We start from the raw sequence: 18,254 nt of genomic DNA, 5'->3' as shown, positions 1-18,254 counted from the left end.
CATAAAATAACTGAAAAAAGTGAGTTTGCAGTTTAAGAAGGAAACCAATCTGACAGAGAGATTTTATGTTGTACAAGACGTTACTTCCAGTATTAAAGCAGAATTTATTGCTGCCAAACTAAAAGGATTAAGAGACACTGCAAGGGCACGACCGTCTTCATCTCCCATCCTCCTCGTTCCCAGCATTTCACCACCTCAGGAAGGGACGGCACCAACGGCGTCGCATGGTTCTGCCTCTGAGTCAGCCGGAGCCGCCCCATTTGGAGCTTTTCTTTTTCCCTCAGAAATTCTGGAGGCGCTCCCACACCTCCAGCTGGAGGCACGGCCACGCAGCGCGTGTGTAAACCGCTCGGGGCGCGGAGACACTACCAGAACAGCCTTGTTTGTCTGTGAAGAGGAGTGAAAACATGAAGGTTGCTATTTTAGTCCAGTCCAGGGCTTGAAATATGCAGACGGCACACAGAGCACTAAAAACATTTTGCCTGGTTTTAAGTTGAGAGGGACTCAAGTGGGGCAGCAAACACTGAAAACACTGCAACGCTCCCTTTTGCTCCCAGAACAGAGCCACGCTCCAAAGACTCACATCAGTTACAAGCTTTAATCAAATCAATAATCAGCTGCATCGGTTTAATCAAATAAAACAACTCTAATTCACTGTGTGGTGTTTATTAGCACTGGCACGGAGAAGTGAGCCACCATAGTTATGTACACAGAATGAGGTACGCAGTCTCCAGTCTCACAGCATCTGATAATGTCCCCAAGGCAAGCAGAAAAGCGATGCATTAAACATTTCTGTAATTGCCGATTCTCAAAGATACAAAATCCAACGGCAAATGTGGCTTTCAGTGTATTAAAGTGCACAGGGTATAATAAGAATAAACTGCAAAAACATCCGAAAACAGGCTGAAAAGCAAGAATGGTGCACAAGAATGGGTAATTTCACAAGTTTTGGTTGCTTTTTTTTCTTGCTCGTTGGTTTTAAAAATCATTAACAACAAAAATATTTCAGGTGCCTAGCTGGAAATAAGTCAGACTTGCAAAAATTCTGTGGAACAAAACACCGCTAGAACGATCCTATTAAAAAAACCCCAAAACCCTACCCTGGATAAATCATCCCCAGCATTACCAGCTCTTTGCCCATTTAACTGATGAAATTATAGAATCTTCATGTTGATGAACTGAAGATGACAGGAAAGTTGCACACATTTCGAGACCTGAAGTGAACTAGGATGCTCTCAGAGGTTTTCAGAGCACAGAAAATTAGGTTTCCCCATTTGCAGCAGAGACATTAACTGCTCTTTATGTGAGAGAAAGCTGTAGTTAGGCAGTTATATTACTTAATGAGCGACATAAACACAATAAAGTCTTAAAAACCTCCAGATTCAATTACATTATATGGCATTATTTTTTATATATGTATACACACATATAATAATAAACCCCAGAAATACAGCTACCTGCAAAATGATGGCAGGCAGAAGTCAATAAAAGTGTATAAAGCCAGCAATAAGGAGTTCTCAATACCAACAAACACCGACCTGAGATGCCAATGCCGACACAAAGCATTTACCAGGCAGCTGAAGTCACGAGATCCATGTTCCTCAACTTATGGGGAAGTCATCCCAACTGTTTAAAAGGATGCAATGCATTTGAATTTTCTTCAGAATGACTGATGTATAGGGAAGTGCAGACTGAACTAACTCTTTTAGTCTGAAATAAACAGCTGGGAAGCATACGGATTTACTAAACAACTTCCAGTATCTTCTTCCCACCCCGAGGGCCATCATCTCCTGATGGCCCTGAGAGAATCGCCAAAAAGCTCTCTACTTGCAAGCCTCCAGCAGGTGAACGAATTCCAGCAGAAAATGGCATTCACTGAAATTTTGGTAAAGGCAGAGTGAGCAGGAACACGTTATGGTAAAAATCCGTGCGCCTCCCTCAAAGTTCTGTTAAGTTTAGTACTTCCTGCAAAAGTTCACTTAGGTGATGTTCATGATTGATGAAGTTCACTTTAAGATGCTGGAGGCTTTTCCAAAGGCAATAACACGCTCATGCAGCCTCTCAAAGTCCTTCAAAGTTCCTGGCAAATACAGATTGTAGCGTTCGCCTGCACTGACACCCGAACAGAAGCAAGCTGCTGTTCCATCACTTTACAGTCCACAGCCACAGAAAGTAACCAGTTTTGGGAAGATCAGGAACGTAAAGTCCAGCAGGGCTCAGAGAGCCCAGAGCAGTTTGCAGGACTCTGGCTATCAATAACCTGCTCGACACAAACAGAAGTTGTTCTCACAAGCATGAATAATGTTCAGCTGTTTGACAGAATAAAAAATAACACTGAAAGAGGTAATTTTGCTTAACTCACACATTCAAAACTCTACAAAAAGAGGCCCTTAAGAAAACCCCTTGACTTTGTTCTTCTGCTTTTCAAGCAAAGACAACAAATCCAGTGGACATTACCTTATGAACATCCAAAGCAAGCAAACCATGGGTCTGGGCAATATTAATCTGATTTGCCATCTGTTTCAATAAGCTCTGTGTTTTCAACTGCCTAGACAGATGGCACTTTGACAAAGCCATTTAAAAATACTATATGAAACAAACACTGAAAGATGCTGAGGCAATCACCTACTGTAATAAGTGGCACAAATCCAACGGCAGCAGTCATGCATACGAAATAATCAGGCCTCTGTGCAACTGCTGTCTTCGCAAAAGACACTGCAATTTCTCATTTAAACGTGCAGACAGGTAAATTAATCCAAAGCAAAAATTAAGGGAAATATGCCTCTAGCATAGAAAATAAGCCTGCCCATCACATCACACTTTTACAACTAAAGAACAAATTATGTTTGGTTTTTCAAAAGCAAATCTCTAAGCCAGCAGCTAAAATTCACCAATACAGATCATTACTTAAGTGAGGGCCGGGCTTCTCCCACATACACAGGTTTTGCTGCTGACTTACTAGCTAGGTACCCAATACGAGTATTGGCAGTGGAAACAGGGTGCAGCAGTAAGGCTCACCTGCACACAACTCATTTCACAGTGCACTTTAAACCCTTCAGTAAAAATTAAGGGCAATATTATCACAAAGAATAATTTAAAAGGATTGGGGGAAGCCCCTGTAGGATAAACTAATACAGCACTTCGTAACTCTTCCCCTACTTTCCTAATTACAGAAATAATAACTTACTCTGTTCTTTCTCTAACTGCAGGCATAATCTCTAGGCTCAGCTCTCAAACTGCCCGCACTAAATGTTTTATATTTTCACACTCCTGGATCAGGCAACATGGAGCTTCCAGGAACGCAAATATTGCAAAACATACTTGATACTTCAACACAAATATACATATTCTGATGAAGCAAATCAGATTTATACTGTCAGTTATTTCCATCATAATAATAATTCCTAACTCACAAGTGAAAGGAACGCTGTGCACACAAAAAAGTCCAGTTACAACTCATTTTATCTGCTTGCCATCAATGTACCTTAATCTAAAAACAAAATATATCTAAATATCATTAAGCCCTTTCAAAACTCAACCAGGAGAATGGCAGATTTGTGATAACAAACAAGATACTCCAGATTTTACAAGACTCGTCTCAAGCTTGGTTCAATTCAGCGTCAAAGAAAGAGTGAATTCCACAGGAGCTGCTTAGCAAATGTGGACAGCTCCTACGGCAGCTGATAATGAAGGCAAAAATTGGTGTGGAAGCCTACTCATGGACTGAGACCCAACACAAGAGCGTGGCGAGACAAACACCTAGAGTATATGACACCCAAAAAGCGAATATTTATAATAGAGGATGGTGCAGACAACACAAAATTGGCTCCTGTGTTTTTATCGAAGGGCAGAAGCAGCACCTGCGATGAAGGCACAGCATGCAGCAGCCCAGGCAGGAAAAGGAATGTATGTGACTACGATGCATTCATCTTACATTTCCAGCATGAGGAGAGCCAGCTGGCCAAAACCAAAGATGTGAGGTAATATGGGCATTTTCAGGGATGAGCAGTTTGCCCACAGAAGCAATTCTGAAAGCAGAGGAAGCTTCAAATACCACCACTAATTGCTATCTTTTGTGGGTTCCCTTTATTTGTTAATTAAAGCGTAAATCTGGATGGTAAGGAGATCCAGTGTTTTCACGCTTTCTGTTGCAGTAGGCAAAATGAAATAACAGCCTACAGCAATCAAACATAAAACCCAGCACAAACATGAGCATTAAGTCAATGTATAGATTTGCTCTAAAGGAATAATATGTTAACAACATCACACCTACAGACTCTAATCATGTAAGTAAGCTCGTTTCTGCAGAAATTGTCCTGGGGAGTCCGACACTCAGTAATCACTTTCAATAAGAACGAGGAATAGTTGCAAAATCGGAAAAGAAAAAAAGCACAATAGCACAACATCACATTGTTTTTAATCAATGCCGGCAATTTGTTAAATCTAGAATGAAAGGCGCTGGAACATAACCCATTGCTCTAGGCAGGAGTTAACCAGCATTATTTAGTGTCGAATTTCTTTACAGATGGTTCACATTTACCTTGTATATGACAAAAAAACAACATGCAAAAGGCACACTTTTCACCGCAGGGAAGAATCAGCCAAAGGGTTTCCTGGAAAATAACCTGGTGAAAATTACTCCCTCCAACTTGCAATCCTATGACACAAAATTCCCTAAAAATTAAGACTCCTCGCTACATCTCTAAGTCTGTATCTCGCCAGCTTATCAATTAAACTATTTGCACTTAAGATCAGCTAACGTAAGTACTTTCTTTGCAGCTGTCTAACGTCTGTAAACATGTCTACACATGCACCGCAACCACTGAAATGATCGGTTGCTCTAACTCAGTTTAAAGAACAATTTAACGGATGCAAGCAAATACCAAGGGATGCTCTCCCTTTGCCGGTAGATCCCCAAACCCAGGGATCCACCTTCGCAGGTCCGAGCACACCAACAGGCTGTTTCTCCTGGATTTCCAAAGGCTCCGGTCTGCACCTCCCCTGAACGCCACGGACTTGGCTGGGAACTATCAAGAGAATGAAAGAAAAGTTTCTGCAAAAAGAGGAGTTAGCCAAGAAAGCTCTTTGGCACACAGACTGCCAGGGAGAGCGCCTGATGGCTGAGAGCCCCAAGAGGGCGAGCAACAGCAAAGCTTCTTCCTTTAAAGCAAATCTATAAGGAAATAAGAGCCTCCTCAAGAACCTGCAGTATACAGTTTACCCAAAGAACGCAGTTAAAAACTTCAAACAAAAACGGCTCCTATGGTCTAAGTGAAGCGCAGGAGCTGGTTGCCTATTAGTAAGCATAAAACCAATGCCAGGATGGCACCAAGAGCCACAAATTGAGGTTTCTGGAGGCTCTCTTCACGGTTGTGAAAGTTCCTGGATAGATTGACCCTCCCATATAATTGCTCCATATTACCCATAGGAACAAAGTGAAATGAACTGAGAAGGGCAGGCCTTACTGTAAGTCATTATCAGTAACCACAACTGTCAGAACAATTCCAGTAATTTACTAATGGACTATATCGGCATTTCCTCAATTTTTACATGCTGTGTGCAGAACTCGCATTCAGCATGAGGGCCGTTTTCATTATTTCCTCTGGTTTAAAACGTGCCATTTAGATTATACCTTTAACTACAGGGAAAACCCCTCAAAACCAAGCAACGCTTTCTAAGCGTACACAAGTGCGAAGAGCCTTCGACATCCAATGTTGATCCGACAAGAAATGAGCCCCACCACATAACCTGTCATTACCGATTCACTGGGCACACACAGACAAGATAGATGCACAAATGACAAGAAACACACGCTGTTTATAATCTGTGCTGTAACAAAAAAGGTTGTGCCACTTTTCTGGCTCAGCGGGTTTTGGCTAAAGCCAGACAAAGCCAGAAACATTGTACTACTACTCACATACTTGTAACTGAGAAAAGAGAACACAGGGGGGGGCGTCTTCCAGAAGAGCTCCATGATATAAACAACTTTGTAATGAATATCTTTCTCATTTTCAGTGAGGTTTAATACAGAAATGCAGCAAGATACCCCTAGGATGACAACCCAATTTTCATTTAGTACAAAACCCTAAAAGACATATTGATAGAAATGCATTTTGCTTCCTAACTGCGTTTTCACCTGCTGTGGTTTGGAGGGTTGGTTTGGTAGATGTAGGAAGTTACGTGGCTTCCATCCAGGCCTTGGCTGAAGAACCTAATGTTACAACTGTCCACCTGCCTGGTTATTAAGCTTCAGAAGATTATTCTTAAAATTGCACGGTTACCTATACAATATAATGAGCATCTACGGTTCAGAATTGAAAGTGCACACAACATTTAAACCATCTACAATCCAAATTCAGCATGCACATCATTAATGGGCGAAGATCTCAACATTTTTCTTCTGACCCCATTTCACTGTGTTCCTAGACTTGTCTTTTTGTCCAAGACTGAACGAGATGCCTTCTTCCAGAAGTGCGACCAGACTCGGTGTAAACAAGTCTCTCAAGTGAAAAGAAAGCACCCTGCATCTTTCACTTGACAACAGAACTAAGGTCCTTGAAAGGTTCTAAGCAAAACTGCATTACCAGGCTAAAATAGGCAGGTTTTAGTGGGAATTTGGATCTAGTTTGGATGTGATAGAAAGTATCCTCAGCAGACGGGAGTTGATGCCTTTTAACAAACCACTGGGAAAGCAACACACTAAGATAACCTGCATAGCCTACTATATAGCAGACAGGAACGAGGAGAACCACATTGATCCACCAGTACAGAGGCTCAAACGAAATAAACTCAAGAATTACATTTAGACAGCAATGTAACTTTCCAAAGCTACACTCTGTATTTGAGAAATTTAAAATAATTACTATTTAACATGCCCATGCACATGAAATGAAATCCAGCAGTGTGTTTTTACTGGATGTTCCAACAGCAAATGAGTAAGCACTTCTGGCCTTAAAGAATAATAAAATACACAGCCACACCGAAAAAAAAACCCAAAAGACAGAGATGCCGCATTAGAATAAGTGATTCTCAGATTCCACAAAAGAAATCCTATAAAACTCCACAGCTGTTGATTCTGTCCAAAAGATGCACCTACTTTTCACAACCAAGCCATGTAAGAAGGATTTCAGCTCTTGTCAAAGTCCTAATTTCAAATACAGACTGGGGGGGGGGGGGGGGGGAGAAGCTGTCCTAGTTAAGGAACAGTGTTGAAAGGAAAGCTAAAAACAAATAAAACATGCATCACTGACTTGTTTATTTCTGAAACCAGCAAGAAACTTCAGAAGGAAACACAAGCTCTGAAGTTTGGGGGGTGGCTGCACATCCCTCCCCCCGCCCCAAATCCAGGGCAGTGCCGACTTCAAGTTAAAGCCCAGAGCTGAGGCCAGAGCAGAGCTTTAGTGCCAACCACCTTTTTCCTGGGATATATTTGGGTAATCGTTCACGCTGTGTCATGAGGGCTTGCTCCTCAGTTTCTGCAGACGTTCACAGAGACCCAGGATAGTTTCTGTAGCCTCTTTCCTGGGGGTACGTGGAAGTCCGTACAAAAACCTTCACATTTTATACACGTGAAAAGCAATCAATGAGTTTGAGGTTTTTAATGCTAACAACCATCTGCCTACATCTTCTGTCACCTGAATCGTTCAATTTTGTACTGGAAGTTACAAGGGAAGTCCCCAGACTGGGTTTTATGCGTGTGTAGAGGGTTTGTTGGTTATCTTTTGTTTGTTTGGGTATTTTCTCCTCTTTCTTCAAATATCATTAATTTTAGACACATTGAAGTATACAAACACCACAACAGTCATCAATGTCAGAGAAATTATTGATTACAGTATTGTTAAAGCAACCCAAACTATAAGGAAAGCATGCAAATAAACCTTGTGAGATGAATCTAATCTTTGGTTTAGCGTTTTGGGGTAGGTTTGGTTTTTTAAGCCCTGAATACAGCACAAGAAGATGAAAAGCACTAGTTGATTTTACTCTAATGAAGCTCGAGCTATTTTTAGAGGGAAAACCTCTTTTACATCCTGAAGTGCTTGGCTGATTTTCACATTCTTTTATTAAGTTATTTATAAATAATAACGACACCCAAGAGAGCATCTTTCTTCATTGCCTGTAAGCTTTGAACATCCCCAAATTCTCATTAAACTACTTCAATAACTTGCTCATACAGTCATATAATTACAGTCACATTAGCAGTGAAGCTTCTTTTTTCCAGAAGACGTGAGCCATCTCCCTCACAAAGAAATATTTACTATTAAAATAAGAGAAGAGGTGAGCTGTGCTCAGTCTGGTGGTACAGGTAAGGACAGGATAAGCCCAAGTCTGGGACTGTGCCAGGGGAAGCTGATGCAGCCACTCGTGCCGTGGCCCTGTGAAGATTCATGGCAGGAGGACATGAGGCAGAGGCTCTGCCAGCAGGCTCAGAAATCAAACCTGCTCAGGTCCATGCAGATGTCAGGCGAAAGGAAGGAAGCACTGATGCATAACTGCAATTGAGAAAACTCTGCAGCCACAGGAGACAGCAGAAAGAAAAATAGAATCGTATTTTAAAACAGGATTACAGTACAAGTCATTATGCATCTCTAAGTAAGCTTTTGCAATACCAAAAATCCTCCTTTGCTCAAATCCCTTCCTTGAAACCATTTTATTCATGCTGCTGCTCAGATAGAGCATAAAGCCCTACACAAAAAGTCTGTATTACAGATATTCAATGGTAAGGCAATCACTGCCACCATCCTGACTGAGGCACTAGGACACACTTTTAACGGAACAGCTTCCCAAGCTTCCTTATCAGAAACAACAAAACCAAGTCAGTGGTATTTGGGAAAACAGTGACACACCATTGCCAGAGCTTGTGCAACTAATGGCCAGCAGAGAAACATTTTAACCCAGATTCCTCAATCTCCCCTTGCACTGTACCTTCCAGTTCAGTAGACAAAGTGCTGCAGCCTTTCATTACCACTGCACAGCACGGCTGCTGCCAAACTACACCGTATTCGGGGCATCTTGGCAAACAGTCCCAGCCTAGGCCATGGATAGCATGGATCGTTCTTTCCTAGGAGATCTGCTTTGTTTTTTCCTAACTGCTATAAAGCAAAGAAAATAATTCATTATCAAGCGCTGCTTCAGTTAAAATTTGTATTGAAATTAAGACAGTGGAGTGACAAGAACACCACATTCTGCTTTGACATGAGCGAAAAATAAGTTTAATTTAGAGGCAAGTTTTGCAATTAAAAAAGGCCAAACCCTTCTTGGCCCTGACTGCTGTGGAGCTCAGCAGTTTGAGGCTGCAGCGCAGGCAGCCAGGGAAGAGCCTCATCACACTCCTCCCTCCCTGCCGCTTCCACAGCCGCCTTGGGAAGGAAGAGGGAATTGGGGAATTAGCTGCTTTTCCTACAGCCTTTTTCTTTCCAAGAGAAGATGCAGATGCAGTGGTGAACCATGTGTCAGGGGGAGCAGTTATTGCCCAGGCATCTGAGTGATCCCCTCCTGCAACAGGAGGCGATGGAAGGGATGGAAGGGGGAGACAAGAGCACTTCTATGGTGCTGTACAATATCAAAGGGCACTGAAACCCGCAGGAACCTGAGCAGCGATAGCAGTGAACAGAAATGAGGGTATGTGGAGCAGAGAGCAGGGATAACAAAGAAAAAGAAATTAAATTAAGGCAGAAAATTGGTACCTTTTTCCCAAAAGATCAACACAGCTATAATCGAAAACCCTGTTCAGCGTCTCAGCATCTCATTGAGCTGACTTCTCTCTGTAAATCAGTGCTGAAGTGAAAATCTGTAAGCAACATCAATATTTAGAGGGAAAATGGTCAACAAGTGACTGCCTCTATTGAGATCTAGACTGCATTAAGAACAAAGTTCGAAAGCAGTTTCCTGGTGATTATTGTCTACCGAACGTGGCCATTTCTGCCCAGACCACAACAGGAAATTTGAAACAGTTCTGCTGGAAAACAAAAGGCAACAATAATAGCAATGACAACATTCAGTACTTCAGAGCGCTTCACATACATGAAGTACCGCACGAACATTAATTGATCCTCATCATCCCCCTGAATCAGGTATGTATTATTAATAGCACCATTACACAAGCGCTGCAGATTCCCATTATTTCTTTTGCTCACTTCTCTTACTCCTCTTTCACACGCAGAGCACATCCCTCGTTGATTTCTTTGCTCTCCTTTTTTTTCTCCTCCAAAGTTTCTCACCACCTCCTCTGTCACCTCTGCCCTCTCTGTTCCCGCTGCTAAACATTTTAAGACACACGAGGGTGTTTTATATCCTTGGCAAGCCCGAACACTTGGAGCCAGTTCATCTCATCTACCTGCATCACTTACACCAAATGCTCCTAATTTTTTACTGGATAGATGGCTGGCTCACACAGAACACCTACTCGAAACACGCAGTCATCTGACAGCAATTAAAACCACAGCTCATGGTATCTGCACCAGCACAGGAACCTGCTTCATCCCCAGCCAATTCTTCTGGAAAAAGACAAACACCTAGTTTTTGAGTGCTGGAACAATAAAAGCAATAGCCATACAGCAGCCCTACAATGACAAAACAAATCTACTACAGCAATGCTGGTAACCACTAAGTGGTCTAGTTTTCACCTAGTTTGACAAAGAATTAATCGTAGGTAATGAAACCTGTGATTTCTATCTAAACCTTGGAAGCCTTCAGTAATTTTTAAACAAATTCATCAGTATCACCTGCTATCATTCACGCAGAAGGCAAGTACTAACACAAGGGAAATTTTCACTTGCATACACACACAATATTGCAAATTTAATCAAACACATTAGTCCCTTCTTCGCTGACTTAGGCTTTAACTCATCAGTAACTGCAGAACTTCTCAGGGCAAACACCAAGTTGACAGGACTTTTTCCTCTGAGGCAGCACTTTTCAGAGCAGTTTTTAAAATGCTAAGCTAGATCTATTCATCAAAATTTTCTTTAGATGGAAAACAGCATTACAAGAAAAAGGATGACTTGTTTACTTCCCTGGCCAAAAGCATACAGACAAAAAAGATGAGAAACACCTTCACTGAATGGCACAGACTCAAGAAAACAAGCACTTAAAAATCAACTGCAAGCAGGACCATGCTAGACTTGGTATTTCTTTAAGCATGATATGCCTAAAGATCTGAGATATTAGGTAAAAATATTAACAGGGCATAATTATTCGATAAGACCTGTCTTCCAGCATAGAAAAAACTATCCTTGAATTACTTGTATAGAAATTAAGTATGAAACTGAGTGACTTAGAAACTTTATGCCTCCAATCCAGAGTCACTAAAATTTCTACACAGTCCTCCTTTCTCAGTAAAACTCAGCCCATTTATAAAATGCATTGAACCAGCAGTGAAGCTTTTGGTCGAAGAGAGAACAACACGATACGCTTTCTCCAACCCTCCCAAAATTGGGGTCCAGCCCCATCCCAGCAGGTTTATGTATGACAGGGTTTGCATAGCACTTCCCTGTTGTAATTCCCTTGGTGCTTAATATACGTTGGATCCTCTTATTCATTTGGTACTCACAGATTTTCATTTCTCCTCCTTTTTTAAGATGTGTAAAATTAACACGGACAGATTCTCCTTCATTCTTAGTCCTTCTAGAAGAGATGATGTTCAAAATGTGACAGAAAAAGATGGGTTTAGACAAAAAAAAGCAGAGGTCCAGCTTCTCTCCCAGGTCCCTCCTGGAGAAGACCTTTCTGGCTCTCCTCCTGTTACTCCCCAGCGAGATACGACCACAAACACCACTGCCTGGGGCTGCCAGCTGCTTTTCAGAGAGTATTCATGGAAAACGTCACCAAGAGTAAACTTGAGTTTCTGCTTATTCCGTCTCCCATGGTAGTGCATAAAGAAAAAGGCTGACAGGCAAGTCTGGGACTCTGAAACGGGGTAATAGCTCATACAGTCTCCATTATCAGATCATGGAAGAAATACGTAATAGGTTAAAGTACTTAACATCATAAATTAAGTAGGGTCAAGACCAAGTGAACACTCCAATATGTGATACAAATATATAGCTCCTGTGGCATTATTTTATTACTTTGCAGCATATAAATAATACACTTGCAAAGTTTACGTTCCCATCTCCATTTTCAAGCTCGTTTCATAGGTTTCACAACTTCACTAAATACATATTTGAATTTTTCCTGTTGTGTCTTTGTGGCAATCTCTATACATTCATCGCATGGTTATATCAATTAGCCTAGCACCGTTATTTACTGCTCTGTAAAAAAGACTCACAGAAAGCTTGTCAGCTTAGCCTAGGAGCATGTTTGGTGTAATCTGCCAGCTCCTGGTGAATTCTTGGGACCTTTTACTAGCTTTTACAGCTTTCTGGCATTAAGAGCTCATTAATCGCTTTCTCTGAAGACAAATATGTTGAAACTCTTCAATAATTTCCTCTGCCAGTATCTATTTCTGAGCTTACCAATTCTCAATTCAAAAGTTTCGAACATCTTGCAAGCTTCGATTTCTCGCCAAGGTTGTCTTCTGCTTCTACACCAGACTTCCTCTCGCACCTCACCGTTATCTCCACCTTGCAGCAGCATTCCATGGTTAATTTTGGCCCTGCTTCCTAAAGATTCCCAACTCACACTTATTTCTTGCTTTCTTTTATTCAATGTCATGAGGTTTGTTTTTTTTTTAAGTTCTGACGTTTCAAATAAGCACTCAGAAGATTGTTTTAACTGTTTCTGAACTTGCCTCATTTAATTCTATTTTTCATGTGTTTTTATCCTAAAAACATACTGGAGAGTTTTGTATGTTTCAAGAGATCAAAGTAATCGATGCCTCAACAAATGCCAGGCTCAAATTCTGAAAAGACATCTGCCAGATAACGTTTACAAAATGTTTTAAGTTTTCCTCTCTTCACTGATTCAAACTACTCAAAACAGTGCACTCAGAGGAACACCAGTTTCTTAGAAGTACACCTTACAACTCCAGAAATATTTTACTTGTTACTCTAACAGAATGCCAAACATATGAAATTATTTACTACTGTTCAATTAACAAAAAGCAAAACAAAAACCCCCAAACACAACATCCAGAATGAACAGGTCTACTCAGACACTGATTCTTCAAAGCACATTTCAGATAACATTCACCTCCGTATCATTAAAATTTGGTTTCTTTCCTGGAAACTTTACATTTCCTGATCATGCATTTCTAATAATAAGTCCAACCTAAAGTCATAATACAAGCTTTAAATCAATTCCTAAGTCTTAAAGATATCAAAGAAAATTGAGGATGAAGTGGTGGTAAGCCACAACTGAAAAATTTAGGTTTGATTTCCTGTAAAAGCTTTTTGTGCAGTTCTGCCTAGGAGTTATCTTTAAGAAAGCACATTTGAGAAAGCCACAAGTCACTTTTTTCTCTTTTTTTTTAATGAAAGCCCGCCCTCTTGTGGAAGATTGAGGTTTAGCATCACTACTGTCAAGAACACAGAGGCAGGAAGATCAGTGCTAATTTTTGACTACATCCTGGCTGTCTAGGACAGGCAAACTTGCCTGCAGAGGTTGGAGTGTGCTGCTTTGCTGAATGGGGAGTACGTAAAGCAGCTACTCATGACCTAAAGCCCTCTTTGCAACAGGAATAAAAAGAAAGTGCTTTCTATTTTGCTTGCTATCTCAGCCAATAAACTACAGTCAATTTGAAGTATTTGAGCACACAGGTGATTTTGGAATTAGTGTCTTCCATCACCTTCTGTACATACTAAGAAGAGACAAAAGGGAAAGAAAAAGTTTCTTCTCTGTCTGTCTCTGACAAATAAAGAAGAAGAAAGGGGAAAACAACTAAATTATTGTGACTTTCAGTTTTGTTTTTCAACCCTTATCCCAGTCCATATCTGCTTCCTTAAGAGGAGGCCAAGCATGGAGTCTGAGCCACGAGTGACTTGTGAAAGCCCACTGAAGACAACACATAGATGTCACGCAGTGTTGACAAGATCCTAAACTCAAAATCACTGTAAACTACCACAACCACTACCTATTCTATGCACTTCACGGTCCATATATGCAACAAATGTTTCTCCAGCTGCGTAAGTAGCAGCACCGTCACAGAATACATAGTGCAAGGCATTCATTGCACAGATCTACAAATGGAGAAAGCTTTCACACATACTTGAAATTAAGAATGTTTCATCCTCCACAGAAGTTGGGCACCTACCTATTTATGAAAGTAAATAACAAATAACACCTACTTTCGAAGGTGTTCGTGTTCCTTCAGGAAGAGCTCTGTTCTTCTGTTATTCACGCCAGATCCACTTTTATATGATCTAGAACGTATTTTAAAAACATTTGAAAAACATTTTTTTCCAGAGACTTTTCATTAGACATTAAGTGATTTACATATGTATAAAGCTTTGTTACTTTGAAGTGACCAAACAGAAAAGTTCCAGTCACATTAAGACAGTTTTAAAGTGATTTGGCATAGCTTAATAGTTTCACTTTAAAGACATGAGTTCCTTTTCATAGTTAAAAAAAACAAAACAAAACAAAAAACCAAAACAATCTTATCACAACTTTAATGAGAGTTGTGAACTCAAGCAACTTTTTCTGCTTTATTCAGAGCACAGACAAATAAGCTATGCCAAGTATTCTTCCTCTGAGGACAGCCCCGTCCCATTGCTGTAACACACACACCAACTCACTCGATATCTTTTCGTACTGATCCCAACAGATTCTCCCTTTCTCGTATTGCCAAAAAGTTTGCTTTGGTTTTGTGGAATTCATGTGTATAATCCTGTAATAAAACAATTATTCCAAAATTAGGATCCTGAGATCAATTCACCAACACAAGATGCTCAAGTAAGATCCAACTCTCTTTTAAAATGTTAACTGCTCTCTAATACAAAGTGCAAGACCAGCTTATGAATTTAATATAAAAAATGCCTGGAAGTTGATGCAAAGTATTTCTAAAACTCGCTGCTCTTACAGTATTTGCTAACTTTCGATAGCTACAGCAAGGGTTTTAAGAGGGAAATCCACTGCAATTTCTCCCAGTTTCACGTATCTTCACCTTTCTGATGAATTATTTTGTGTTGGAATTTCCCATTACTGACTGAATCAGAAGCCCCAGTAAAACCTACTACTTTGGCGTGGTGAAGATATTCTTGGGTTTATTTTGATGAATAAAAAAGTCTTTTCTGAAAACCAATTTAACTGGTGTCCACCAAAAGCACTGCAAACATTCAGCACTATATTTCATATAAATGCCGTGGCTTTTAAAACACACTATGCTTTTTATCTTGTCTGTTGCAGAGATACAAAACAGAAATCAAGCCATACACGACCAGCCAAATAAAAGACACTTTTAACATGACTATGCCATGAAAACATCACCAGTTTGAACTATAGTTGATTTATAACTTTAATTAGTACCTTTAGCCATCACATTTCCTTCAATTCCCTTTAGCAGTTTAGATGCTTTTACAATTCTATTTTCTTAAGTGCAATGTTCCCTCTCATATTGCTGTGTGACAGGTCACACGGACAAGATAACTCATCACAGTACCTTTCCCCTTCTGCTATATAAAAGGCACCTACATAAGACGGCATGCTTTACTGTCCCTTCTTAGCTAGGTACTAGTCACCAATATGACATTAAAAAATACAGTTTTATCAACTCAGTTCAGCGATTGGGGTGCCTGGAGAGAAGAAAAGTGAGATGGGATCAGCGGCATTTACATCTTCTGGCAAGACATTCAAGCACGCTGTAATATCAGCACTGGAATAATAATAGTTATTTCAAACAAAACAAGAAAATAAAAGGAAGAAGAGCACGTGTTTGTTACCTGCAATATGTCTCTATGACGCTGTAACGTATGCATCAGTGCAGCGTTCAGGGATGGGACTCCTGCGCTATTTGTGTATTCTGCCATTTTGTCATTTATTCCAGTAAGCTAGAGGAAAAAAAGAAAAACAAACTAAAAAACCATGAAACGGGTTATTCTTGTAGGAAAGTTACAATGCGTAAGTTTAAGGAGATGCTTTAACAACAGATGTGTATCTTCAGAAACACTTGCCTACCACTCACACTACCTTTTCCTAACATTCATCACAAAAACCTGTACTGCAGCATCTCCTAGGTGCTCAAGTAAAACCACAGTAACCTGAGTTACCTTTCCCAGAAGCTGTTCAATCTCCACAGCCATGGTCTCAAACATTCTGTCCTGGCTTGATCCATTTAAGAGAGGAGTTGTATCAGAGCTAAAGAAAATTAAGAATAGCAGTTATAGAAAAGTATAATAACTTTTAATGAACGCAAGTACTAACCAGGCTGTTAGCTTCCTAGAGGGAAAAATTAAGCCTAGAAAATAACATTAACTTCTCATACTGTGTCACTAGTGCAGGTAAGAGTTAAAGGCATGCAACACATGGAGAAAATACAACCTCTCCTTGGAAGGTTTCCCTGACACCAAACACTTGTCTCCTACCAGCACAGGTCTAGCACCAGTGCCCTTCTTTCCCCAACTTTTAAGCTTATTTATTCATTAGCAGGAGTGAGCACTGTGCTATTAGCATGTTACACCAGCAACATAATTACACCTCAGTAACACAGTGCTGGGACAACCCACTGACCTATTAAACAGTCAGCACTCTGTGGAGCAATACAAACCACACAATTTATCACAATCACAGTTTCATACATTGCACCTTCCCAATGTGCTTTTTAAGATAAATTAAAACCACAAGGAAAAGTCGTATCTAAGCAACAGAACAGAAGCACAACAGAGGGTATGCCAACTGCACAAGTATGACAACTAACACCTTTCAGAAACTATTCTTTACTTTGGTAATCTACAATAACTAGAGCAAGAGAAGTAAGTTTTACATAGGACAGCAAAAATAACTAAAACAATTAGATTACATGCCAAGCAATACCACAGAGCCAGAAGCAAGAGAGAGACTGGGACTCTGATTCAAGAGTAACAGGATCATTCTTGAGGGTCTCTCAGGCTTCCAGACCCAGAAATTCGTGGAAAGATCCAAAACTGATTTAATCAACAAATTAAATAACAACCAACCCACACAGCAGTCACACTCACAACTGTCAGACAGCATTGGGACCCACAGTTAATAAGCAAAGGTTGTGCACAGGGACAGAGAAGTTGATAATTAGTGCTGAAGAACTGCAGGGGAGACCTCAACTCTGGCCCATAAGCTACAAAGACTTGAAAAGTTTTATCATACTGGTGCTGCAGTCAAACGCAAATCTGCCTAAAGCAATCAGAAACTATTCATGTATACACACACATATACGTATGTATTTATCTGGTCCATATACACACATATAAATATATGGAGATCTCACTGTTACTACTCGTTCTAGGAGAAAGCCAGAAACAGTTCCCCTTCCTGAAGAGAGGGCTACTCTTCTGTGCAACCCTGGGCCAGTCGCAGCTGCTCAGTGCTCCAGTTCCCTTATCATTAAAACAGGAATTACAAACACCACACCAGCCCACCTGGGAGGTGTAAGGCTACACTCCCCTAATATCAAAGGCACTGATACCTTCTTGCTAGTTTAATATAAGAAAGAAAAAAAAGCTGATGTAACAAGCATTAAAAAGCCCTATCATCAGCTCGCACACCAACGCCACAGTTACAAAGTGAAGTTTAAATTCAGCTTCCCCTAGTGACATACATGCTTTCACGATGCACCTCTGCAGCCCACACAGTCACAGGCCAATATCACTCAATATTGCATCCAGACCAACACCAGCACAAACGAGCTTCCTAAGAAGCTAAGCATAAAAGGCACAGGTGTGATTAGCACTATGCAAATTATAAAAATGAACCAAGCACCACAAGCAGCATTTAAAACATAAAAAAACAGGCTAGTACCTATACCTGTCGCGTCTTCCGTCTCGGGTGCTGCTGTAGCTGGTGCAGAGCTTGCTGAAGGAGACCAGCTTCAGGTCCAGCTCGTTCTCCAGCTGCCTCGCCTGCTTCCTGAGATCTGCACAGGGCGGCCGAGAGCGGGGAACAAGTCACAAACGCGCCCGGGGACCCCACGCCTTTGGGGGCCGCGTTTTCACGACGTGCTTTCAAGCGGAGCTTGCGCAGACCGCTCGGAAGCCCCAGAAAGGGGACCCCCCCCAGAGAAGGGGGCATCGATAACGGAGCCCTCGCAGAAAGAGGAACACCCCGCGCTGAGAGAGGGGAGGGAGCCCGGCTGAGCACCTGCACACCCCACCCCACACAACCGGGAGCGTCCTGCGCAGGTTGCCACC

The 18,254-nt window shown here is 41.0% G+C and overlaps 1 protein-coding gene across 1 annotated transcript in view; it reads right to left on the bottom strand.

Moving 5' to 3' along the window:
* Positions 1-18,008, bottom strand: part of GOSR1 (golgi SNAP receptor complex member 1) — a gene marked incomplete at its 5' end in the record, with an annotated part of 29,545 nt that extends 11,537 nt beyond the window's left edge. The window contains 5 exons of the mRNA XM_010184578.1: positions 14,223-14,297; positions 14,673-14,764; positions 15,816-15,923; positions 16,143-16,230; positions 17,872-18,008. Of these exons, the coding sequence (XP_010182880.1) occupies positions 14,223-14,297; positions 14,673-14,764; positions 15,816-15,923; positions 16,143-16,230; positions 17,872-18,008 (500 nt within the window). The remainder of the gene's footprint in view (positions 1-14,222; positions 14,298-14,672; positions 14,765-15,815; positions 15,924-16,142; positions 16,231-17,871) is intronic.
* Positions 18,009-18,254: the final 246 nt, after the last annotated feature.

The sequence above is a fragment of the Mesitornis unicolor genome, unplaced genomic scaffold, assembly GCF_000695765.1.
Source record: "Mesitornis unicolor isolate BGI_N332 unplaced genomic scaffold, ASM69576v1 scaffold7915, whole genome shotgun sequence".
Taxonomy (NCBI): domain Eukaryota; kingdom Metazoa; phylum Chordata; class Aves; order Mesitornithiformes; family Mesitornithidae; genus Mesitornis; species Mesitornis unicolor.
The sequence above is the reverse complement of the archived record's forward strand: the minus strand, read 5'-3'. Positions and strand labels throughout refer to the sequence as shown.